General features: G+C 35.6%; 1 protein-coding gene across 1 annotated transcript; it reads right to left on the bottom strand.

Annotated features, from left to right (window-relative positions):
* Window positions 1-223: 223 nt before the first annotated feature.
* On the bottom strand, window positions 224-27,839 carry plb1 (phospholipase B1). Its single transcript, XM_051722494.1, has 42 exons — window positions 27,764-27,839; window positions 24,475-24,552; window positions 24,317-24,380; window positions 23,545-23,579; window positions 22,323-22,374; window positions 22,192-22,243; window positions 21,139-21,195; window positions 20,979-21,047; window positions 20,809-20,873; window positions 20,639-20,720; window positions 20,424-20,528; window positions 20,106-20,174; window positions 18,466-18,534; window positions 17,715-17,792; window positions 17,518-17,578; window positions 16,949-17,007; window positions 16,704-16,777; window positions 15,563-15,606; window positions 14,830-14,938; window positions 14,647-14,698; window positions 14,458-14,538; window positions 14,295-14,360; window positions 8,563-8,663; window positions 8,373-8,454; window positions 8,018-8,122; window positions 7,815-7,910; window positions 7,636-7,707; window positions 7,450-7,527; window positions 7,305-7,365; window positions 6,748-6,806; window positions 6,600-6,667; window positions 6,399-6,442; window positions 5,352-5,451; window positions 5,207-5,258; window positions 4,803-4,883; window positions 4,465-4,530; window positions 4,155-4,249; window positions 3,970-4,051; window positions 1,270-1,374; window positions 963-1,058; window positions 799-873; window positions 224-690 (listed from the first exon to the last, which is right to left on the bottom strand). Exons 1-42 carry the CDS (start codon window positions 27,837-27,839, stop codon window positions 418-420), a joined length of 3,288 nt encoding a protein of 1,095 aa, XP_051578454.1. The 3' UTR covers window positions 224-417.

Here is a 27,839-nt window from a genome sequence, read left to right as displayed (position 1 = left end):
TGATATAAACAGTATAATCTATATCATATCTCAAAAACATAATTGCATATGATATGCAGTGTTACTGTTAGAGTAAATTAACACAGTAAAAACAAGTTACACTGTTGTGTATTTAAACTTATATCATAATATTATATATAGGTTTTGGTGGTATAGCATTTTATTATCCAATACCACGAGCAACAAAGCATAACTGATTTAATATTAAGCCAAAACCTGCAATTGACATTATAGTGTCAATAATCATATGTATATTATGCACTTATATTATTTACACAATTATTTTACACAAGTATGGATTTATAATATAGATCATTTAAAACAATAAATCTGTACACTTTACATTGCTTTACATTAAAGAAAGTGTGTCTGTGTTGCCTTGTTAAAAATCCTTTCACAATTTGCCTAAAAGTCTCATCAGAAACTAGTTCCTTTCATTTCAGTTTCACAGGCGCTCTGTTTTTTCCTCCTGTTCCTTCGTTCTCTGTAGTAAAAGAATATCCAGGATACAACCCAACCTATTAGCAAACCCACTACAGCCAGAATGGCGGCTGCCCAGGCTGGCACTAAATCCTTTGAGCAGTCTATAGGGAGCGGGGTGCCTGGTGCCACTGTGGTGGGTATGGAAGTGGTAGAGACGTCAGAGTCATCGTTCATGCTGTTTACCCGTGTAAAGATAAATGGATGTTCCTGGAGGAGAACAAGAGAGAAAGAGAAAGCATTATTAGAATGCATTTACATTCTATATTGGTTATTATTCTTTCCAAGATAAGGGGTTTCATTTGGCCATTCACTCACCTTTGTGGGACAATGGATCTTACTACGGTCATATGTGAAATTATTGTAGGTTTGTTTGCTCCCTATAGGCTCCAGCTTAAAAATAAAAAATACAGGAAAATTGCTGTTAAGCAAAGGAGAGCTGCTGTGAGATTGTGTGTATGTGTGCATGTCTGTGTGTTCACCATGTTATTCCAGAGTGAGATAGCCATCTCTGCATGTCCGCGCTCAGTGAAATGAAAGCAGTCTGCAGAGAAGAAGCTAATGTCTGGTGTGCCATCCTGATAGAAAGAAAGAGGGAGATACTACAGTTGTTAGTGTTGGCCTTGATACTGAGACTCTAGCATCGCTAACAGTGCCAAGAATATGGTTAGATTCTAAGGTAATGCATGTTGTAATAAAATGTATAGCTTGAATGCATTCTAAGTCGCGTTTGATAAAAGCATCTGTCAAATGCATAAATGTAAATAAATATAAGTTCAGGGCACTAACCCCCATCATTGGAACAATAGAGTTCTTGAAGAAGGGCTGTAACACCACTGCAAAGTCCTCTCTTTTGTCATAACGACCCCCATATACCAGCCTCTCGGTTTCCGTCTGACATAAAAAAAAACAACACTTTTATAATTGAAAGTCAAGAGAAATTGGTCTTAAAGGAATATTCCGGGTTCAATACAAGTTAAGCTCAACTGACAGAATTTGTGGCATAATATTGATTAGCACAAAAAATAATTTTGACTCGTCTCTCCTTTTCTTTAAAAAAAAGAGAGCAAAAATCTGCATTACAGTAACCTAGTTTCCATCCACTTTTTGCGCTATTTTGTTATTGACAAAGTGAAAATGCGAGAAAAAAAGAAATTTGGCGAAATTTGCCGTCTTCTGCTTGTTTCCATTCAAATGGCCTTTTATTGATAAAAATGGTGTGTGAAATGATGTCATGCCTAAAAAATAATTTTGGTTTATCGCAAAAGAAATTTGCCCTTAAGCCTTTTCCATTTACAGAATTACAGAAATGTGTGTGTATCGCTAATTGTGTACCTTCTGCCTCCCAGATGTACCCCCCATTCACAAATAAATGCAATCAGAAGAGGAGGAATTGCAATCAAAAGGGAACAGTTGCCCTTCGCAGGTTGCCACCAGTTTCGACCCGAAGGCAAATTGTCATGGCCCTGTTCAAGCTGGCAACCTGCACCAAGTAGTGGGGGAAACTTTCGGTCTTAGTATAAGGACCATCCATCGATGTGTATATGCTGTGTGCACAGCTATTAAAGAAATATGTATGTGGTGTAATATCAGGGTTTATAAGTGATACATTCCTGATATTCAGTAGGCTATTTTGAACAATCATCTAATCTAAAGAATTGCCATCACAACTGCATTATGTCCCGCATATTTGTCCAACTTAACTTGATTGTCATCTAAAATTCATTTTAGTGTCATAATGCAGTTTACATTTTCTGAAGAAGCTCAGCAAATGCAATTCGAGGCAAAGAGGGTTAGATTTAAAATATTTAAAAGTTTTAAAATGTTAAAAAGTTAGTTTTCTGAAAGTGAACTCCATATTGGACAAATAGATTTGATAGTTTATAGTCTTAACAGAAAAAAGTAGAACATTCTGAGAATGTCATTCAGCCAACTTTTTTCATCTACAGAACAGGGTAAGGCTAATTTAAGTTTGTGTAAAGAAAAGGCAATTAGCCTATATAGGCCTAACAATAGAATTTTTTCATTTGGCAATGTATTTTTTTAATTTAATGCTTTAATTTATTTAATTTTATTTAATTTTATTATTTATTTTATTATTATTTTTAAATGTAATTTATTTAATTTAATACAGGGAAATTTGCCGGCATTTTTTCAAAAGTAAGCTAAACAATAATTTTATAGAATTGGGCTGTATGTTAGTGTTCCAAAAAAGCACACTGATGCTTTTCTCCTAGTATTTATTATTTATTTATTATTTATCATTTAAAACATCTTTGTGCACAGAAATTATATGTTTTTTGTATTGTGGGCTAATTCCATGACTGCCGTCTATTATTTTGAAAGGTGTGGAAAAGCAACTTTCAGAAATAAATGGATGACTACCGCAATTAAATTAATCGCAAAGAGTGGCCATTCATTTGTTCTCCATGCACTTGTCGATGACAGGTGCATGATACGAGACATTTGTGTTGGCACTCCTGGATGTGTTATGACGCAGATGTGTTTGCAGCATTGGATCTGTGCAGGTATGCCGTTAATACCAATCCATAACAGTGCGAGTAATGCTTCACATACAATAAATTGGCTTCAAGGATGTATACCTTGTTGTCATGATTAACACAGGCTAACGATTGGGGTAAATTCTGTCATGTGACACTACATTTTAGTGTTAATGCCTATTTTCCTGACAAACAGTGTTTCCAAACCAGTTTTTCATGACATTTGAAGTATCGACATAGAGTTTATCCACTAGAGTTAAACAGAAAAATATTATGTCGACACTTGTGAAATGGCAATAATTTGCGTTTCCATCAGATATATCGGTAAACTTTTTTGATGCACTACACCTTTTGTCGCAAAAAAACCCTTGGATGGAAACGTAGTTAGTGAGACACTTGAAATGGAAGTGAATGGGGCCAATGTTTGGAAGGTTTAAAGGCAGAAAAGCACTTACATTAATTCCTCTGTTAAAATGTAAAAATCTATTATTTGAGCTGTAAAGTTGTTAAAAAATCGTAATTTTTACAGTTGTTTTAGGGTTTGTTGACATTAAATAGTCATGGCAACGAAGTAGTAAAATAACTTGGAACAATGGAAATAACCACACTGAAAAGGTTACTAAGTGATTTTATTACACTAAAATCATGTTAACGCACATTGTTTATGTCTTGTGGCTGTACTTCTGAAAAAGTGAGGGTTTTTTATGTTTACAGATTGGCACCATTCACTTCCATTGTAAGTGCCTCTTGCTTTTTTTAAAGAAAAGGAGGGACAAGTCAAAATTTATTTTTGTGGTAATCAATATTATGCCACAAATGCGGTTAATTGAGCTTAACTTGTATTGAATATTATTTTAAGATGTAGGCCGGGTCTTGCATTTTCTCAGTAATAAAAGCCATGCAGTTTCTGTTTGCTCTCTTGATTTTACATCTAGTACAATCAGATAATGCTATGAATCAACACACAACAAATTCAGTAGCTACAGACCTGCAGATCCCTGTTGATCTTGTTCATTTCACTCAGTTCTGGTGAGTTCTCACCGGGACTCAAAAAACATGGGCACAGGTTCCTGTCACACACACACACACAGTCATGACTCATGAGTATGTTGTACAAAACAACATCAAAATTCACACTAATCTTTAGATAAAATTGTCAATTAATTGATTTACTCTTGCAGGAGGCTGCAGCCCAGTGTGTCTCTCTTTATTTTACGCAGCTCCTTGATCTCTAAGATTTGCACAAAATTTACCAGCACTTTGGGAACCTGCACACACACACACACACACACACACACAAAGTAAAACCAATTATTTTCTGATATATGTGTATGTAAGCTTAGATCATTTTATTTGAAAAAGATCCATACGATGGAACTGTAAAGTACAGCATTGTTTTGTATAATAAATATCACATGAGTTGACTGATCATGTGACCAGTGCAGTTTGTGTGAATGTTATCAAGTGTGTGTCTCTCATTCACCTCATTGTACAGCATGTCCAGACTGTCTCTGATGTAACCGATGTACTTATGAGGGGATAGAGAGTCCTGGACAGAGAAAAACACAATACTAACACACAATATAGAGGGTGACTTATCTGTAAAACATTTTTTCCAGTAAACTTAACTGTGGGGTTTACAAAGAAGAAAAAAAATAAATGGAACAATAGCAGAGCTCAGTTTGCCAGTATCAGAATGTGTTTTAGCTGCTTAAAGGTCACTGTTGAGATTCTCTGTGCCCTCTGACGCAGAGAGAAACATAATTTATTCTTTATTTATGATGGGGAAGTGAGAGTCTTTATTAAGAACCATCCACTCACCCGGTCAAGACAGTACTGGCAAAGGTCATTTCCTCCGATAAACAGTGTCACCAGCTTCCAGTCCCTTTCAAAGTCCACATTCTGATAAAGAGAGAGAGAGAGGGGGGCATAAAAAGATGTATAAGATTAAAATTAGATTAGAATAGATTCTTTAATGCCACGCGACAGCAATTGGTGGAATTTGCTTTCAGTGGAGTTGGGACATAGGGCTAAATAAAAAATATAAGAAGTACAAATTTCACATTTCACAGAAGATGACAAAAATTGCCATATATATGTTAAAATATTTTTTCTTATTCGTCACAAAAATGGTTCAAAACAACTTTATAGATTAAATAAATTGTTAAGAATGAGACTGATTTTTGAATAGTGTATATGTCTGAAGAAGGAAAGAACATACTGACCGTGCTGCTCTTTAAAGCCGTGATAAGATCCATCACTTGTACTGGTATATTACTGATGAGAGAAAGCAACCATTAGCTGAGAGTATGCTGTGAATTGTGTGTGTGTGTGTTTGTTTATGTCAGCGTGCGTCTATATGCTCCTCACTTTGCTTTGGCGCCGCTCACTGCCATATTGAAGCCGTTTGGCGGTTTATCCTTCCCCTTTGAGAAGCCGAAAACATTTGGATTGAATTTCTTAAGGATATCTGTTAAGAAACAACCATGATGTTGGTGTGGCAATCATTAAACTAGTCTGCAAGCTATATATCAGCATCCAGATTTAATCATAAAAACCAGAGCCATTAGTGTCTTAAATATAACCAATATTACCAAAATATAAACAAACAACCAATAAAAAACCTTTGTTAGTGTAACCTAATTTATTCAGGTTGATTTAATCATACAGTATTAAATGATTTTTTTGGCTTGAATAAACCAGTCACGTAGATGTTGCCACATGGATTACATTTTATAGCTCATTTGTCCCATTTCTACTATGTACAGTTAAAAAGTAAATCCAGCATTTATTTAATAAATACTTCGTCCCATAAGGAACATTAGGAACAGTCCTGTCTACATACACTCACTGAGCACTTTATTAGGAACACTTTGGTCCTAATAAAGTTCCCGACGTGGTCTTCTGCTGTTGTAGCCCATTTGCCTCAAGGTTTGACGTGTTGTACATTCTGAGATGCTATTCTGCTCACTACAATTGTACAGAGTGGTTATCTGAGTTAACGTAGCCTTGCTGTCAGCTCGAACCAGTCTGGCTATTCTCCGTTCATCTCTCTCATCACAAAGGTGTTTCCGTCTGCAGAACTGCCGCTCACTGGATGTTTTTGGTTTTTGGCACCATTCTGAGTAAACTCTGGAGAATGTTGTGCGTGAAAATTCCAGGAAATCAGCAGTTATAGAAATACTCAAACCAACCCATCTGGCACCAACAATCATTCCACGATCGAAATCACTGAGATCACATTTTGACCCCATGCTGATGGTTGTTGTGAACATTAACTGAAGCTCCTGACCCGTATCTGGATGATTTTATGCACTGCACTGCTGCCACACGATTGGCTGATTAGATAATCCTATGAATAAGTAGGTGTACAGGTACTCCTAATAAAGTGCTCAGTGAGTGTAAGGAAATACTCACTAGGCAGTGTGGTGACTGTCTCCAAATGATCATCCCCACCAATGCTGTCAATCAAATTAAACATAGACACTTAGAAAACATGCAAAGAATATAACAGGACAATTGCACAAGGGGAAAATTGCCTTGGGGACAAATATAGATTGAGAAGAGCTGGGAGTAAGGAACCAGCCAGCAGTGGTTGCTTTGGGGTTAAATTCTGACCTCCAGGAAACCCCTCGCTCCTCATCCAGCAACTGCAGAATGTTGTTAGCTTTTGCACCAAAACCAGCCTGACAGATGTATAGAGAGAGTGTTATTTACAGCAGGACAAAATAAAGGAACACACACACACACACACACACACACTTACAGTAAGTGAATCTCCCACAGCCGCCACCACATTAATGTCACCTGGTCGCAGTCTGTGAACTGAAAAAGAAACATTATGTGAAGATCCATTGGGGAACCCAAATACAACAACAACAACAAAAAAAGTAAACTGCAATTCTATCTGGCTCTAAAAAGGCCATGGCTGGCTATCTGTACACAGTGACACCCAAAACCTTGAGAACCACCTTGATGAGATACAGTTTCCTTCCTTGACTTAATTTACCAAGTAATTATTTGTATTTATTATTTTTGTACAATTGTTAATTAACTTTATTTGACTTCTTTATTATCTGCAGCTGAGCTTCAAATGCTTTGGCAATACATTAAATTGAAAATGATCATTTATACATTAACAACACATTAAACTGCAAATTAACTATAGCCACACACAAGTTTACAAAGGCCATATTCAAACAAGTTTAGGGAAGATAACATTCTGCAATCAAAGAATTTTCCTCCATCTCTTTTTCTCTTTCTATCTCTTTTTCCTCTGGCCCTCGCTCTCTCTCCCTCTCTGGCTATCTCTCTTTCTCTTACCAGATGTTGGCACAGTGTCAGAGGGTGCTGTGTCCACACATGAGAAATCGCTTCCCCAATTCTAAAATGAAATGGAGATGAACTCTTATCATAAAAAATTTTGGATTGCATTTTATGTTATATGAATTACATTTGTGTGCCTTACTGTGACAGGTGGAGGAGGAGGAGGCGGGGTTTCATATGTGTAATTGCTGTTGTGATAGGTCCTCAAGTAGGGGACGGACTGAAGAAGAACATGAAATGTTATCATGTGTCAGAATTCTAAAGGTTAAAAAGGATTTTCATATAAAAATAAATCAAATACATTAAAAATACATAAATAAACACTCACCTTTTCAGGGCATTGAAGAGACATACCTGCAGTAAAATCTTGACTATCTGTCTTATTACCTAAAGGCTCCAGCTAAGACAAAAGCAATTAATGATATGCAACATCTTCATAAAATATTAGCATGCTTATGGTAACATGTTATTCAGTATCTAAACTGGTTATCTTTAAGTTTTGCTCACCATGTTGTTCCAGAGAGCACGAGCCATGAGAGTGTGAGCTTTTTGACTGAGATGAAAGCAATCTGGAGAAAAATAGGACCGGTCAGGCTTTCCATCCTGAAAAATAAAAAAAATACATTAATTTGTAATGACAGAGAAAGAGAGAGAGAAACAGATCAAGAAAGGATAGGCGGTGTAGTAAATGATGGACGTTTGTTCTGCACCTCCAGCACGGGGAGAAACACGTTTCTAAAGAATGGTTGCAGGACCACGGTGAAGTTATCATGTGTGTCATATTGCCCGGACTCCACTAACTCCCTCATTCCACGCTGAGGATAACAGAAGGCACAATTATAAAATTACTTTAAAATCATATTAATATTAAGAATACAAATATATTAAAGCATTTTAATATTAAATATAATTATATTTTTAATTATGTAATTAAATATACAGTAATTATAAAATATAATAGATAAAATAATAATATTAACCATTCAAATATTTTAAAGCATTATAGTATTAATATATATTATTACTTTATAGGAAAAAATTATTTTCGCATAACAAGCTGCATACCTGATAGGCTTTGTTGAAATCCTGCAACATGTGGAATTCCCGAGATCCATCTTTAGGCTTCAGGACACAGCGGCACATCATACTAAAAATGTGATGCAAAGCAAAATAATGTAAGTCTAACAAGTACCAAAGGCTTTGGAAATCTAAATGGGTCTAGCAATGGGTCCTCTGTCTACAGGGTAAAACTTACTTGACCAGCCGGGTAGGGCAGCCGAGACTGGGGTCCTGATGCATGCGGCGCAGTGGAACTATATCAAGGAGCTCCACAAGATTCACCAAAGCACGAGGAACCTGGAGAAGGAAAGTTAGTTAACATTTTTCTTAGATAACATTTGGTGAACCAAAAGCAACCAGAAATAAAATAACATGTGAACATACAGTATGTATGTCTCTATGGAATAAATGAATATGTAGCAGGACAGGATGTCATCTTCCTGTAGTTCTTGTGACACACCTCTTTTGTTGCATAATTGATTGGTTGACCAATCGGTGCCCAAATTTAGTCTATATTAAGGCTAGTGCATGCCACTGAGGTGTCCTTCACTGAGTGGCTGCCCTTTCTAGGGCCAGACCTTACCACTTGAAAGGTATGTGTCATTCTCTAGCTTGCAGTTTGGCTAGTGTGCAACCTATTATTTCCAGGTGGATGCGTGCTAAACTTAGGATGTTTGTTTGCCATTGAGTTTGGGGACACTTTCTAGTGTTAGAATTGTTCTGCAAGCTGCTGATCGCCAGTTACATTGTGCCTTCTGTAAATCTGCCAACGGTGGTTTTTAATATGGTTCAATATGATCGTATCCCTGGTAGGTGGGAATATCTCTATACTGTTTGGTGTTTTTATTGATTTTAACATTAATATTTTGTTTCCTTTTTAGATAGGCCAATTTTTGTAGGTCTGGTTATTTCTCGCTTGGGATGCATGAATAAATTATTAATCTCCTGATATGCAGGGGCGGATCTACCAGGGTGCAAACGGTGGCAAATGCCACCCTAAGAAAAGGCACTGACACCCCAGTATAAGTATACAAATGTATAAAATATAAATGTAAGATGTTGACATTGTGTAGGGGTTTATTCATGTCGAACTGCCTCAACTCTCACCAGATGCACAAATGACTACACAGACTGATCGTGTAATTGATTACAGCAACAGCCAATCACGTGAAAGTATACCAGTGGTCAATTGCGTGATTGGTTAATGAAGCAGCCAATTGTGTGATAGGTTACAGCAGCAGCCAATCGCATACTTGCTGCTGCAGTTCATGTGCAGTGTTTGGGTACTCGCGGGTTTAGGTTTTTTGAGCTTATTTCCTTAACAGCAATATGACAATATGGACAAATACATGGAGAAAAAAAAAATAGGTTAGTGATTAATTTCTCTGATTTTTTTTCCAAGTCTACACCGAATGATTATTCGATATATTGCCGTCAGTTGAGACATTTCCTCAGCACTTTCTGAAATAGCTTTCATCAGGTATGTGTATAATCCAGATGAAACATTTCCAGTTCTTGAGTAGGAGTTTCTATTTCATCTGATCGGTGTATGTTTTGATTGGTGATCCGGCGCTGGAATGTGTTATTTTGAATTGTATGATAAATGTTTGTTGTGGCTGTTATCAGTGTCGTTTTGTGTCAGCAGTTTTTTCTGCAGCTCACGCTCTTTTCCAGGAAATAGAAAAGCAAAATATGTCCCCCATTGTGATGGACTTCTCAGCCGTATTGTTTGTGTGTATGTAGAGCATGTGTTTTTTCTTTATCTCTCTCTCTCTTAATCGCTGTCAGGTGTGTAGTGTAACCAGGAGATCTGATTGTTAATGGGGAGCACCGGCACGCAGTGCGTTTCCTCCCTATATAAACTGAGTGTTTCATGGCTGGTTTGTGCGATGGAAGGCGGGTGTTCGTGAGCTGTGCCATCTTGGTTACTGATGCTTGTGTACTGAGCTGCTCTGCGCTGTGCTAGGCCTATGTAAGATTCATTTTATCCTATTGGGCTTTCTGTCTGGTAGTTTAGTATTGTTGTTGTGTTAACTGGTACTGTCCATATAAATCTCTTGTTTTCATTTCGTTACAGGTGCTGAGTGCCAAAGGCAGGGAGGCTAGGTCTTTTGGTGGTGTCCCGCACTACATTTACTCCATTACATTTACTCGAGTAACATTTTGGGAAAAATTAACTTTTATGAGTATGTTTAATTGTGGGTATTTTTTACACTTAAGTAAATTTCTATTCTTTTTTTTTTTAACTTTTACTTTGTTACAATGGGCAACATTCCTGTCGTTACATTACTGGTTTTAATTATTAAATGCGTAATTATTTATGAGTTTTTTTTAATGGGACTTAACAGCAACGTTCTGTCACTCGAGTCAAGCTCATCACTCCTGCAGCAAGCACTCAAAACAAACACTTTCTTTCATCATGCAATGCCTTCATTTTACCCCAAGACAAGCAGATATTTCAAGATTAAAATTACAGTTCCAACTTAAGAAAGCACATTGCGGTAAGTTTTGGCAATTGTGATAACGTGAGCTTGTCTGTGTCATGGTGATGGCCATTTTCAAGGTGGTTCTGTAACTATGGGCACTTATGACCTCAGTTTATATGTATACATTTTTATATCAGTGCTGCAATACAACATTGTCTACTGTATAAATACATGTAAACATTCGCGTTAAGGGTAAATGTCTTTTGCTCTGCCCATCACGTGCATGCAGACAGCATTTCTAGGTTCGAGAGACGTGGTGCATTTTTCTAATGGACAACAGAGAACAAGCTTTGTACTTAAATAAGCCTAACACGTTTCCAAACAGAGCAATAAGGTGCGGTTTACCCGTAGTGTACAGAACTAATGATCTAAATTATTTCGACGAAATACTGTAACTATCCTGAACTAAGAATCCATGCAAGAGGGGGCCTTGTTAGCTCAGTGAGTATTGAAGCTGACTACCACCCCTGGTGTCGCAAGTTCAAATCCAGGGTGTGCTGAGTGACTCCAGCCAGGTCTCCTAAGCAACCAAAATTGGCTCAGTTGCTAGGGAGGGTAGAGTCACATGGAGTAACCTCCTCGTGGTCGTGATTAGTGGTTCTCGCTCTCAATGTGGCACGTGGTAATTTGTGCGTGGATCGTGGAGAGTAGCATGAACCTCCACATGCGGAGCCTCCACGGTGTTATGCACGCATCCACGTGATAAGATGCATGGATTGATGGCAACACGAGGACCAGCTAAGTAGTGGGAATTGGGCATTCCAAATTGGGATAAAAGGGGATAAACATAAAAAATAAAAAAAATCCATGCAGGACTTTAAAAAGCTGTGAAGAAGCGGCAGTAGGCATTAATAAAGCATGATCTTTCTTTGTTTTATTCAGCATTATATATAATTGAGCCTGTGGAACATTGTTCACGTTTTTTCACCGTAATAATTACTAGAAAGCTTTCCAAACCTTACATGCATCTTTAAAGTGATAGTTCAGCCATAATTTAATAATATTCTTTCATCATTTTCCCACCTTCATGTTGTTCCAAACCTGTGTGGCTTTCTGTATATTGTGGAACCCAAAGATGTTAGACAGAATGATAGAGACTGACAGTCTCAGTCACCATTCCCTTTTAAAATATGGTGAAAAAAAACATGCAGTGAAAATAAATGGTGACTAAGGCTAACATTCTGTCTAACATCTCCTTAATTGTGGTGCATGGAAGTAAGTCATATGGTCTGGAACAACATAACGGTGAATGATGACAGAATTTCCAATATAATAATAATAATAATAAAATAATAATAATGTAATACATGTTAAATGTGTATTGGAATCTATTATTTTATCTGTGGAACTAACTAGTTACTCACATTTGAGTATTCTTTCAACTGGATACTTTCTTACTCAAGTAATTACATGAGTACTTGTACTTCTACTTGAGTAATTTTTATTTTTTAAGTAATTATACTTTTACTTGAGTAATGTTTTTGGCTACTCTACCCACCTCTGCCCCTTACTGTGTGCCGTGCTCATCACCTGAATTCATTTTTGTGTGTGTGCGCGTGCACATGTGAATGGAGTTTCTTTGGGACCCATTGAGTCCCTTGCTAGCCTGCCCTTTTTGCTGGTAAGCCTCAGCCCTGTATGCTTGGTAATGGTGTCTAATTGTGCTGTCTAACTGTGTTTTTGCATTGTCCCCATTGCTTTGGGAGGATGGTAAAGAGCTGCTACAACACATGTTTGACCCTCGGTCAGCAATAACAATTCTGTTTTATTTAAATGTTATTTTATCCATTTATTTTATCCATTCTCTGTGCATTGAATTTAATAAAAGCTGTACCTTTGTGTGACTTTACCCACATCTTTTGCTTTTCACTGGTGGAACGTACATGTGTGATCCTTTCTGGGGTCAATAGTCATCTAATTGTTTGATAAATTCCCTGGGTGAAATACTCATGGTGGCGTAGTCGGGTACGTTTATAAATCTATAACTTGGCATTTCACATTTTAGTCCACGCACCTCACCACAAATAAAACTAGAGTAAAATATTGGTAACACTTGGAACAATAAGGTTCCATTCATTAAAATTAGTTAATGCATTAGGTATCATGAACAAACATTGAACAATAGATTTTTTTTTAATTTTTACAGCATTTATTCATCTTTGTTAATGTTAGTTAATAAAAATACAATTGTTCATTGTTAGTTCGTGTTGGTTCATAGTGCATTAACTCATGTTAACATATACACATTTTTATTTAAAACAAATATTATTATATGTTGCAATTAACATTTACCAAGATTAATATAAATGCTGTAAAAGTATTGTTCATTGTTAGTTCATGTTAACTAATGTTGTTTACTAAGGTTTACAAATCGAACCTTATTGTAAAGTGTTACCAAAATATATATATAAAAAAATATATCTGTGTCTACACTGTAAAAATGTTTTGCCAGGTTATTTAAAGGTGCAATATGTAACATTTTTCATGTAATATTTGCCTTTTTTTTGCCAATGTGTGAACGGCTTGTAACACAACTTAAAAAATGAGCCCTTGTAGGTAAACTAAAATAACACATTGAAATGAATGCTAGACAATGTTCAAGATAATGCAAATGCTCCATTAATTAGTGTAATGTAACTTGGTTATACAGAAAATATATACATTCTATTATTATAAAACAATAGCATATCGATATATCAAAATGACAGTTGTGAATCACATCAATACTGAATTGTGTCAGCATATAATGTACAGTCTATTTTATAAAAAGCTACTGTCATCATCCATCAAATTTAGCTAACAGCTATTGATAAAGCTGGCTAGCTAGCTAATGCCGACATAGGCTATCGTATAAATGCAGTCAATGTATCATGCAAAAGAAAGTGATTACTTCAAACTACAGTCTCTCATAGTCAGACTTATATCCACACTTTGATTTAGCCCTGTTCCAGCACTGGAGAGTCAAATATAATATACAGTCTCAAAGTTTGTAGTAAAACAATCATAACTGTGTAACTTTAATTATGTTACCTCATCTGTCAGCATGATGCTGGTGAATCACGCTGTCTCTTTGTACGTTACATCATTGTTTTGGCTCACTTGCTCGCATCCCTATGGAGTGTGTGCACGAGCGCGAGCATGAGCAACAGTTAGCTGGCTGCAGTTCACTTAACGGCCACAGGTGTCATTAATAACAAGGGTTTCTGAATAGTACATGCGGCACCTTTAAATATGTGCTTCGTAAGGTAAAATCCAAATGAACTGGGTTTTATTCAAACAAAAATATTCTTGAATGAATCAATCTGACAACATTAGGTTACACCAATTAAAGTATTTTTAAGAGTCAGATCAGGAACAAATAGTTCTTTAAGGTAACAACAACAAATTTTCACTTTTTACAGTGTAAATTTGCTAAAGGACATTAGAAGCAAAACTGCCTCACCTCACTGTGTAATATGTCCAGAGCCTCACGTATGCGCTTCACAATGTTATCAGGAGAATAATATAGCTGTGGAGAGAAAGACAGATAAAGAGACATTAAGTGCAGCTCTATTAATGTAACTCTGATAATAAATAAAAAACAGGCTCTATTAATGTCATCGTACGGTATCAGAGCAGTGGGCACATAGGTCATTTCCGCCAATGAAGATGGTGATAATCTTCCAATCGTTTTGGAAATCAATTCGCTGAAAGAACACAGAAATATTCAGAGAAACTTATTTCATTTATGTAATAAGGTTCAGATTTAGTGTCCTGGGTTTTTGTGTGTGTTTGAGATTCTGGGAATGACTCACCGAGTCTTCTTTCATTCTTTTAATGACAGCACGAGCTTGATTGGCCATATCACTGCAAAATAACAAAATTGGATTTTACCTGGAAACTAAAAAAATAATGTTTGTAATGTGGGAGAATATAATGCTTCAGATTCAATCATTCATCTCCAGTCACTTGTTGATTGGTTGAGGAGATCTACTCACTCGGCTTTGGCTCCTGGAACCGCCTGGTTCAGAAAACTCTGTTTAGAATTCTCACTTCCTCGTCCAAGTGAGTAGCCAGTGAGTGAAGGGTTAAACTCTTTCAGAATATCTAAATGACAAAGAAGCGTTAATATATGACCTATCACTCAAAGTCTAACAGATAGGATGATTCTGATTGACTTCTAAGAATGCTTGAGATAATATACACCGCAGTTTAAAGAAATAATAGATGCTTAACTTAAATATACTTCTGATGGATGATGAGAACTTTAACTTAAGCTCATGACCCATTTCTGCATGGTTTTATGCACTGCACTGCTGCCACATGATTGGCTGATTAGATAATCGCATGAATAATTAGGTATACAGATATTCCTAATAAAGTGCACAGTTGGTTGATTTGTCATAAATCAGATGTTGGGTTTAATTTCGAGTCTGCATTTTGACCAGTTTACTGTCAAATCAAGCAAAAGCAAAAAACTCTTTTGCTCAGTAAGAACAATCATTCTGAATAATTGGATTCTCCTAATGAAATGATACAATGGTTAAGCAAATTTAAAAGGGTCTTTGGCAACTGATTGACACAGAGTACAGTGAATAAATCGTGAGCAGTAAAAAACATTGGTGAGCAGTACATAACAGACCATCATGACCAATCATTCTTAATTATAGATCATTCATAAATCTGTTTAATAAAGAGAGCATCTCCAGTAACATGAGAGCTTGCACATACTTGCTAAAGTGGTCACAGTTGTAAGGTTCTCATCTCCTCCAATACTGAAAGAAGAAGTAAAATCAGAAGAAAATAAACTGCTTACTGTTTATAATGCAAACTGTTAAGTTTGGGATAGTTTACCCAAAAATGAAATCTCTGTCATCATTTACTCACCCTCATGTTTTTCCAAACCCCTTTGACTTTCTTTTTTTCATGGATAACAATAGGAGACATTAGGCAGAATGTAAGCCTCAGCCACCAATCACTTTTATTGCATCTTTTTTCCATTCAGTGAAAGTGAAGAGTGACTGAGGCTGTCAGTCCCTAACATTCTGCCTAATATCTCCTTTGTACTCTATGGAAGAAGGAAGGTAACATGGGTTTGGCATGACACGAGGATGAATAAATTAAGGTATAATTTCCATTATTAGGTGAACTATCCCAGTAACTGCTTAAAATTTATTTTGGGGGCATCTCATGCTGTTATGGGAGGAGAAGCTTATGTAAAATGATCAGTCAGATAAGTGACAGGAATCCATTAAATCATTTTAGTAATACTGAACCAGCAACATTTGAGTGCAGTAAACTGCTCCAGGTTTGCAGTAGCAGGTCAATGTACACTGAAAAAAATAACTAGTAAAATGTATTTTATTTTTATTTCGCAACTTTTTGCACACTGTTTTTCTAAGTTTTTTCTAAGATTTTAATGGCATAATCTACTTAACATAACGTAAAAACTGCACAAAACAATAAGTTACCAAACATAACAAAATTAACAATAAAAATGGTGTAGACTTGCAAACAGTGAAATCATGCAAGCTCATTAACTATTCAAGCCCAGTGCGTGCTGGGACCACCAGCTTCGAAAAGTTAAGTAAAATGTACTTATATTATTTGCCAGTGGAATTTACTCAAATTAGCAAATTATTATATGACATGGTCGTCTACTTTAGGATCAATACATGCTGACACATTGTAAAATAATAATCATAAATAATATTTACTTATTATTATAGCATTTATTATTTTACATATTTGAATGTAGAATTTACTTAATATAAGTTCATGCTTAAACTAACTTATTCAATGAAGAAAGTACTTAATTTTTTCTGCTATATTTACTTAACCACAAAATAATTTTTTCAGTGTAGACACTCACCACCATGACAGTCCGCGATACTCTGTGAACACACCCAGGAGGTTGTTTTGCGCTGCACCCACCCCATTGCCTGCCTGTTTTTTGAGCAAAGGAAAATACATTACAAACTCCATACCGCATTACACAAACTAACTGAGCACAAGTACATTTGACTTTCGAATAATTATTCCAAGAACAAATTAGTTATTGGTTGATGGATCTCCTTTTTTCACAAATGTTGTTAATAAAATGAAAAAGCATATCACCGTCAAAGAGTCCCCCATCGCTGCCACCACTTTTATGTCTGCTGGCCGCAGGGTGTGGACTACAGGTGAGACACAGAAAGGAGCTTAAAAACTATACTTCCTATAATTACTGGCCATATTGATGCACACTATGGCTTCGTTCAAAGGCTGAAAATGTCTGCCTTCGGAGGCTGTATACGGAGGTACGTCTGAATCAAGTATTTGCGTCACACCCTGTATACTGAGATACCGTCATCTTGTCCGTTTTTGAACGCAGCATAGATCCAGCCTTCGCTGCCTATGACAGCCCTAAATCATGAATGTGTAGTTTGCATTTTTTAGCATTTTAGTTTCTAAATATTTGCTTGGTAATGTCTAAAGCTTACTTGAAATAGTATTAGATCAATAGACATGATGTTACGGTGCCTTGGAAGGCTGTCCCAAACCAGCATCCTTACAAGGTGCCTTCATATGCAAATCGCTGCCTGTGAAGTTATTGACTGACTGGTTACTGAGGCATCTAGACAGCTGCCTAATCCTTCGGATGCAGTCAATGTATTGTGAGTGTACAGAGTGAGATATCTGTTTACCTGATGTGGGGATGGTGGGGGATGGTGTCTTGTCCTCACAGGTGAACTCAGTCCCCATAACCTGAAAGATAAGACGCAGTGAGACAAAGGTGCAGATTGTGTCACATTAGATTTATAAGAGATGAAGAAGCCAATGCAGAGTTTGGATGTTGGAAGCTATAGAGAGAGCAGAATGGTTGTTGTGGGAATGGACTCACTGGATCTAGAAGTGGAGAAGGATCTAAGATTCTGAGCTCAGGCTGAGAGTTTAGCTGTGTGCGCAAGTACGGCCTTTCCTGGAAAAGATCAACATGTTTAGTAGAGTGTGTATGTGTGTTTGTGTAGGTATATGTGTATAGGTAGATGGGGAAAAAGCGTCGTATGGATCGCTTTTATGATACTTGTTGTTTTGGTGTTTTTTGTTGCTTGACAGCCCCAGTCCTCATTCACTTTCATTATATAGAAAATAGCCGCCAGGATATATTAAAAAAATTCACCTTCTGTGTTATGCAGATAATAATAATAATAATAATAATAATAATAATAATAATATAGGTTTGGAACGACATGAGGATGAGTAAATAATGACAATTTTTCTTTTATTCCTTTCATTTATTTATTCACACGTATACACATAAACCTCACACATACAGTATAAGTCTATGTGACAACATCACAGTAAAAAGCGCTATAAAATAAAACAGATTGTTTAAAATAACAATTGCTTAGCATCATTAAAAATCTCTGTTAGGCCTTTCACCATCATGTAATTTCACTGATGTTGAATATGTTTGTGATTCTGTCCTCTTATCACATGTGGAAGACAAAAACTTGCCATGAAGTTTGGAACTACGTGAAGCTGAGAACATTATATTCATAAAGGTATATTTATGCATTGACTCTGATTCAGAAACCTGAGCGGTTGCATTGCGAATACTCCAGAGGTCATAATTCAAATATCTCTCTCACCTCAGTAGGGCAAGGAATGCTGAAAAAGCCCCTCCCCTCCAACTCAGCCTCGCTTACCATTGGCTGCAGCTGGAAAGAGAATATTTAGGATTGGTTAGAAGGAGGACTCCTGTTCTTTCTCATATAAAGTTAAGATTAGATAAGGGAGTCTAGGCTGAATCAGTCTAAGATTAGATTGAACTCCTGCTATCAGTCACATCAGTCCGAGGACAACTTTATCGCTTAAGTCAAAGTCAGGTCAAGACAAATTTGATTTATAAAGCACATTTTAAAACTACAGATGTTGATCCAAAGTGCTGTACAATCAAATAAAACAAGATAATAAGATAGGAAAAATAGAGAAAAACAAACAAACAAACAAACAAAAAAAAACCAATAAAACAATGTATAATCAGCAAGCTAGAACAATAGCAGAAAAACATTCTCACAACACTGTCTCAAAAGCTAAAGAGTAAAAATATGATTTGAGAGAAGATTTCAAAATAACTAGAGAGGAAGCGGACCTCACGTGAAAGGGGAGACTGTTCAAGAATTTGGGCGACAGGGGCAATAACTTTACTGTAATAAATGGAAAGTAAACTGTCCAGGATTTCACCTTCATCCATAGCATTAGTGTATCACACCTACTTCATAGAACTCACATACATTACATAACACACTACATGTTTACTCTTTTGTTTTTTATGTTTGTATTATTGCCACTGTGAAATATCAGACATAGTGCTTGCTTAGTAGGGCACAATGGGGCTAAGGCCCCCCAAAGTAAAGTTTTGATTTGATTTTTTGACACTTTCCTAAACACCTGTTTGTCATTATGCACTGCAAAATTTTCCTGATTTATGAGGTCACCATGTGCAATATCTAAAGGCTGATTTTGAGTTTATTTGGTCAACATTTAATAACTATTAAAATGTTTTTTAAAATGTACCTTTTAAAATGTATGTAGCTAATGAGAATCCCTATTTATTTTGAGACAAAATACTGTCATTTTCAGTTTTGCTCAAGGTGTTAATTAAATCAAAAGTTTTTCAATAACATCCAGTAAGAGAAAGGATAGTATTTGTGGTAAAAAATTATTTTTTAAACAAAATATACCCTTCTTGCAGGGACTAAAGGCCCTGAGATAAAACACATTGTTCTGTGAGAAGTCCTTTTTTTACTATCAGTCTTCACTTTCACATTCTTCTTTTTTTGTTTTTGGCAATTTGCATCCATTGTGCATATCGGCACCTACTGGGCATGGTGGAGAATTTACAGTAAAAATGGACTTAAAGGTTGATCCATTTCTCACCCACACTTATCATATCGCTTCTGAAGATATAGATTTAACCACTGGAGTCAGGTGAATTACTTATATGCTGCCTTTATGTGCATTTTGGAGCTTCAAAATTTTGGCACCCCTGGACCTACAAAGGTGAAATATTCTTCTAAAAATCTTCATTTGTGTTCTGCAGAAGAGAGAAAGTCATACACATCTCGGATGGCATGAGGGTGAGTAAATGGTGAGAGGATTTAAATTTTAAAGGGTGCCTTTAACCCTCTACTTGTCTGTATTTTTATTTGTCTGTTAAATGTTCTGCACTGTGGCTCCATAAGTCACTGTATTTGTGTAAACTGTGTTTATATTAATTTTAACTTACCAAATTTGTCCAGAGTTGTAAAGCCAATATACTTATGTCATATGAGTCAGATCTACTAGATTTATCCACCTGTGGCACAAATGTTAATCTTTGATTAATAATGGGCCAAAATATCTGTACACAGCTACTACATTGGGCTTGTTTCTTTAGCCCAGTATGAGTCATTTCTCATGTTTTCAAAAGGGCAAGCAAAAATACAAATAACATTTTGTTACTCTGAAGTCTCTATGTACAAGTCTGACCCAGTGAATAACTAGAAGAGATATGTTTATATTTGGCTCTATTTGTGGCCTGTTTAAAGTCATCTAACAGACTCACTGAAGGACTGTGATCTGCATACACTGGAGTGGACTGAAGCATTACGCTGAAATCCTCACGGTCACTGAACCAGTCTCTCCTCTCTAGAAGAGCACCAATTGACTCCTGTTCAAAACACACACATGCAGTTTTACCATGTTAAACCTGTACTTGCCTTCCATTTTAGAACAAATATGCAGTCACACATGTGTCATTTCAAAGCTCTCTCTATGTACCTGTAAGGAAGACATAAGCACTATTGTATCCAGCCTGTGTCTATTTTCATTGTATCCCTCCTCACACTGGCACTGGCACACTCTACAAACACATACATACATCCTTCATAAAATTAAAATCTTGAATCACAGAAGATCATCAATATTAAGTGTTAAGAAATTACTCTGACCGGCTATGAGATTCAACACTTGGCAGTCCACTCCACACAACAACATGAACCAGTGTGTTTTTCAACTAGAACATAAGAGAAAGCTGTTGTTGCCATTTTATTATGAACTCTGTTTTATTATAACACTGATGAAACACTACTTTTATTTGAATGATATTGAAGGTCGCCACCTTTTTGTGAAGGTCGTCTAGTTCCTTTTCTACTCTGCCCACTGTTTTATCAATGACTGTTTTGAGGTCCTAAGGACAGAGGGAAAGATTACAGTAATACAGAATAAAAACTGTTTATTTATTATAGATGTTGATGTGATGTGTGAACAATTTATCTGACCTGGCCTGGACACACACAGAGCTCATTGACTGGTACAAAGAGCAGGAGGAGCTTCCACTGTATGACACAGAAAAAGAGAGAAAGAGTGAAAATGTTTGAAAAAATTAAAGGAATAGTTCAACAAAAAATGAAGATTCTCTTATAATTTACTCACCCTCATGCTATCCCAGATGTGTATGACTTTCTTTCTTCTGCTGAATACAAATGAAGAGTTTTAAAAGAATATTTCACCTCTGTAGGTCCATACAATGCAAGTCAACAGGGTCCAAAACTTTGAAGCTCAAAAAAGCACATAAAGGCAGCATAAAAGCAATCAATACGACTCTAGTGGTTAAATCCATAGCTTCAGAAGTGATATGATAGATGTGTGTGAGAAACAGATCAATATTTAAGTCCTGTTTTATTATACATTTTAGCTTAGGGGGTTTGTTTGAAAGTGGAGATTTATAGAAAGAATGGTCTTAAATATTGATCTGTTTCTCACCCACACCTATCATATCACTTCTAAAGATGTATATTAAACATCTGGAGTCATACTGATTACTTTTATGCTGCTTTTATGTGCTTTTTGAGCGTTAAAGTTTTGGACCCTGTTGACTTACATTGTATAGACCTACAGAGGTGAAATATTCTTCTAAAAAAATATTTTTTGTGTGTTCTGCAGAAGAAAGAAAGTCATACACATCTGGGATAGCATGAGGGTAAATGATCAAATAATTTAAATTTTTGGGTGAACTATCCCTTTAATGGCTCAGAAATTATTGTTCATGGTCTCAACACACCAGAATGTGTTTACATTTGAGTGTATTTACTTGAGTGTGTTTACCTACAGTAACTGTGTTTATATCTGAATGTGTTTATCTAAATGTGTTTATACCTGAATGTGTTTATCTACGGGTGTTTATACCTGAATGTGTTTATCTAAGTGTGTTTATGTTCAAGTGTGTTTACCTAATCGTGTTTATACCTGAATGCGTGTTTATGTCTGAATGTTCTTAACTGTTTTTATCTGAGTGTTTATACCTCATTGTGTTTGCCTGAGAGTGTTAATACCTGAGTGGGGCTGAGAGACTGCATAATATCCTCTGTGTTATCCATAAAAATCCTGTCACAAAAAACACAGTCACATAAACATAAAAAAGTAGTTTCTTTAATTAAACACTTAATGTGAATATGTGTTTTACCTCTGGTCAGGTAGCACAGTTGACACATCAGGGTTAAAAGTCATCAATATTTCTAGGCAGAAAAGTGAAAAGATGTTAAATAACTGTATAAAGTACTCAGGTTTAGCCTGATTTTACATTTCAAACTCAAAATTATTTTTGGACCTCTCTCTTTCTGAATTAATATTCTCTCAAGATTCTGTAATGATGCATTATATCACCCCCCACCTCACAAACATACACATCTGTGCTAGGAAGGGATCTGTGAACCTGATTTATTGACTTGACTCTCCACTTATTTGTACAGTTCCTGTTCTCTGTTACAGATGCCTTATAATTTTGTTCCACCTTTGATTAGCCAGTATAAGTCATTTTCACGTGTCAGTATGCCTCAACTCCTCAAGATTAAATTTAAATGACAGAATCTACAGTAACATTTCAGCATTTATAAAAGCGTTCCGATGCCTTTCAAAGGACAGCGGTGATAACCATATCACAACCAGTAGTAAACTTTTGGCCAACCGAACATGATCATAAGTGTGTGTGCTAAGATAAGACAATATTATCACATTCAAAGTGATAAAGGATTAATGAGATTATGGGAAAACCTTTAACAACACCTCTCAAGGACTTTTACAGTAGGAATGTTCCCATTAATACTTTAAAAAAATGTAGGTTAAAAGATTTTATACTGTAAGAGAAATTCTCTACTTAAAGAAATGCTACTTTTACAATGTCGTTTCATTTACCATATTTTAGAACTTAATGCAAGAAAAAGTCACTTGCATTGGTGGTTGCAGATATATGGTGTAATGCATCTCTCCCATGGCCTTGACTGACATTTTACCACAAGGACTAAGATTAAATATAAAACATGTCCACAGAGATATATATATATATTTTTTTTATCAAACCAGATGATCACACATAAAAGTGTGAAGGGCCTTTGTGAAGTCAATCAATATGTTTTGTTACTCAGTAACAAAATAGGTAAATGAAACTGTCCAGATGAGAGGAGTGAAAATTCAACATGACATTGCAATGCAATAGAGTGCAACATATACAGAGATTAAACTTTTGTTCATTCATTGGTTGACTGAATAATTGCTGTATTTAGTTTGGAACTGAGTAGCTAGCATAGCTGTTTATATATATATATATATATATATATATATATATATATATATATATATATATATATATATATATATATATATATATATATATAAAATCGAGACCTTACCTGACAGTCTGTTTAGGGCTCTAATTTCATCAGATCTGCTAAAGTGCACATAAAGAATAACACCCAGTTTAATCATTTTGAATGAGATGTACATGTAGTAACAATAACACATGCAATAAATAGATAAAATCATTTAAAAACAGCCATATCTAGTTAGTTCTAAAGACAAGTGTTTTTTTATTTATTTATTGCTAATCTACTGTCCTCCCATGTTAACCCTTTATAGTTCAGGGTTAACCCTATAATGTCCACTCCATCCCTCAGGTGGGTCTGCCAGTTAAGAGGTTAAAAAAAGTAGTTACAGTGATGCGCTGACAATATAAGTAAATGGGGCCAATCTGTAAATGTTAAAATTCTCACTGTTTCAAAATTATAGCCACAAGACATAAACGATATGCATGTTAATATGATTTTAGTGTGATGAAATTGCTTACTAACTTTATGTGTAGTTATATCAAATTTTCCAACTTCACTGCTACCTTAAAACCACCTTAAATCAATTTAACAGCTCAAATAATAGAAGATTTTTAACAGTACAAGTGCTTTAATAAAATTAAACGCTTCACATTTCTGCCTTCAAACCCTACAAATATTGGCCCCATTCATGTTTTTTTAAATCGTGCACCACAATGTTTGCTTTTTTTTCAAAGGAGAGACGAGTCTAAATATTTTTTTGTGGCTATCCACATTATGCAATTTTCTGTGTCAGTCTTTTTAAGCTTGCAAATCTGCCTTAATTCCAATGTATTTTTGGTGATGAATTTGAACATACCTTTCCGTATCAGACAAAACCAGTGCTGATACCACAGACACATCAGCTGGCCTGAGAGAATTTACTGTGCAAGAAATGAAGAGACAATTTACAAATAAATCTCTGAGAGATGTTTCTTTTTTCTTTTTATTGTCTTTATTCTTTTTAAGTTTCCTCACCAGAAGCTGGAGTATTGGGTGAAGTGGATGAATTAGCACATAACAGGTAGCTTCCCAGACTGGACTCATCTGCAGATGCTGCAACACACACACACACACACACACACACACACACACACATGTTGGTGCAGATATCATTATGAGGACTTTCCATAGACATAATGATTTTTATACTGTACAAACTATAGATTCTATCCCCTAACCCTACCCCTAAACCTAACCCTCACAAAAAACTTTCTGCATTTTTACATTTTCAATAAAACATCGTTTAGTATGTTTTTTTAAGCAATTTGAATTATGGAGACACTAGAAATATCCTCAAACCACATTTATAGCATAATACCCTTGTATTTACCAGTTTGTAACCTAAAAAAATTCCTCATAAACCACTTAACCCCCCCCCCCCTCCCCACATACACACACACACAAAACAACCCAAAAACACTAATGCCCATGAACAACTTAACTCATTATATTCTAATGGAACACAAACACAACATTTAGCAATAATGGCACTTGTTTTTTCTTTGAATAGGTGGTGAATTTACTACATTTACTGTAATTTAATGCTGTAGGAGACAGATGGAAATAGCCAAACATAGAAAGAGAAGAGTATACCACACAAATTCTCACATCTGCCCCATGACAAAGTCATTATTAAACTTTACGGGCTGAAGAGTGAAATTATGTCGTAACTTAAGTTATGTCAAAGTATTAAAGTTTTAGGAAAATCATGAGAAAATCTATTGCTGGAAAGAAAGTGGCAGAAAATTAAAAGAGGGTTAAATACCTGAACACCTGCAAGTTAAAAGGGTCAGGATCAGAATCTGTGCACAGAAAGAGAAACGTATATCTTTAATCCCCATGACGGAAAGAATCATCCTCTGTTTGGTTCACCTGTTTGGAGCTGTCTGGAGTACAGAGCAGTTTTGCAGCTATACTCTATATACCTTAAAAACACCTGCTGTGATATACAGTGTAATCTTTTGCAAAAACTCAGACACGCCTACTGTTAGTTTGCGTGTTTGGAGGTAGGAGGGTTTAATTTTTTTATTGTTCATTGAATAACCTGTCACTTATCAAGGTTTTTAAGTGTTTACTGGTATTATTGTTTCACACTGAGTGAGTTTATAGTCTGGGATTTATGTCTTTGTTACCTTTATGACATAACACTTTCTGATCAAGTGGGCTGAATGATTAATGAAAAAAAGAGCCGTTTGCAGTGTTGCAAAAGAAGGTGTTCAGAAAAGAATTGAAGGCCCATCAGTGTACTGAAAGCAGATTACTGAAAGCAGAGTAGTTTGGTCATTTTACCTGAAATGAACTCCACATTTAAAAAAATGTAATATTTATGTTGGAAAGTGTCTGTGTTGTTAGGATCAGGAGTGCAGATCTTAAATCTGATTAGATACAGATATATATATATCATAAGATTTCTGATCATTTTACAGCTACTCTCACTGATAAGATAAATATCTCACCTTGAGTTTACTAAATGATAAACACTGGCAGATAAAAGATAACTGTTTTGATTATTTATGTAACATGCTGGACATCAAGTAAATCTGGAACTCAATAAAAAAAGTAAAAAAAGTTAATAGAAACAATTGACATCTGAGTGAAATTTAAGTGAGTTAGGATTGAACATGGATTAGAGCTACAGACAGTGTTCATGTATATTGTGATCATATGATGAATTTAGCAACACTACAGACAAAATCATTTCTAAAATAAAACACAGTCCAGCCTCCCAGTTGCAGCAGTGATGAAATGGCTAAGTGGTAAAGAGGTCAATGACTAACTTTCTTGTTGGTGGTCTTTGGATCAAAAGATTATCTCAAAATGCTTTCAAAGGCTACTTTTAAAATATGAAGTACTCTAAAATCAACAAAACTTCTAAACATATCTACAGTATATATGCAGTGTTAGATGATTAATTTTATGTTTAATTTAACCACAACATTTTTTTTGAGAGGTTGTGGCGATTAGGGTTTGGACTAGGATTAGAGATACTGTTAGGTTTATGGTGTTTGCTTCATAAATAATTATCATGTTGAATTTAGCCATAATAAATGAAACTATCCACTAATAAAAACCAAAGTGTAGTTTGTAAAGAGTAAGTGTTACTCTACCTTAAGGAATTGTTTCTATCTGACCTAACCCGTAGAAATTAGTTTTGCTGGTGTAACCTAATGTACAAAGATTGATTCAAACAAATTATATTTTATACTTAACCTGTTATTTATATGTTAATCATTTAATGCATGCTTGAATAAATCTTCCAATTCTATTGAATAATATCTGAAAATTGTTTGGAATCTTTAGTCTGTTTTCTTTATACTGATTATATGTCGGCAACGGTTTGGGATAGAACCATAAAAATGTAATAGTAAGAAAGCTGAGACCTTCCTTTTTACTCAAAATGAAATCCTGGGTCAAAGCGACTCAAAATGTTTGAGCAAGTCACATATTTTTTTACTTTAATCAAACCAGTTTATTTGTTCATTTGTTACATCTGGTTGATCAAAGATGTTACCACATGAAGCACATTTTTTTTTCAGTGTGTGGTATGGCTGTGACGCTCAGAGGTTCAGATTTCCTTCATTAGCTGTCAACCACCTTGAAAGGATTCACTCAAATGTGAACTAAATATAGTCAAATGTTCCTCTCAAAATGGGATTTACAAAAGTTATCAGACACATCCAATACATTTATGAGCACTTTACAATATGTTCTGGTGTTAACATTACACAGTATGTTATGATGAACTTTTTAATACTTCCAAAGTCCAGCAAGGTGGTATTCAAACCCACAATGGTAGAGCAAATTGGATTGGGGGTCATTCACCTTAACCACTTCTTACACTATTAAATAGTGAATATCTGCTGTATCAAGTAGTTTATCAAGATTATCATTGTAATATTTAGATATGAACCACAACCCTTAATATTATTGGGAAATTGTATTGTTAAATTTATCACAAACATCGACTACAACCACCTTGACAAGTAGCCTATGAATTAGAATTTGCAACCACTACTCTGGAAATGCGATTTACATAAAGCCATGTAAAGTTAATAGGAAGACCTTTTGACAGAGTTCTATTTCAGGCTTAAGAAGTTTGTGAAACTTTGTAATGGAGGATCTGGTTGTTACTTTGTCTTAGATGAGAATTACATTTTATATTCTTTTTTTTATTGTTATTATTAGTATGATACTCATTTTGTTCTGGAGGCATTATTTGGAGTTTTGCTACACTTGTAAAACACCATTTATATGTTGATTTCACCTAAATGTGTAACACTGCGTCTCCATGGCACTCTCAGAACATCCCTCTGTTTATTTGAGAAGCCCATCAGGTCCAT

This window comes from Myxocyprinus asiaticus, chromosome 17, assembly GCF_019703515.2.
Source record: "Myxocyprinus asiaticus isolate MX2 ecotype Aquarium Trade chromosome 17, UBuf_Myxa_2, whole genome shotgun sequence".
Taxonomy (NCBI): domain Eukaryota; kingdom Metazoa; phylum Chordata; class Actinopteri; order Cypriniformes; family Catostomidae; genus Myxocyprinus; species Myxocyprinus asiaticus.
This window is presented reverse-complemented; position numbering and strand designations above follow the sequence as displayed.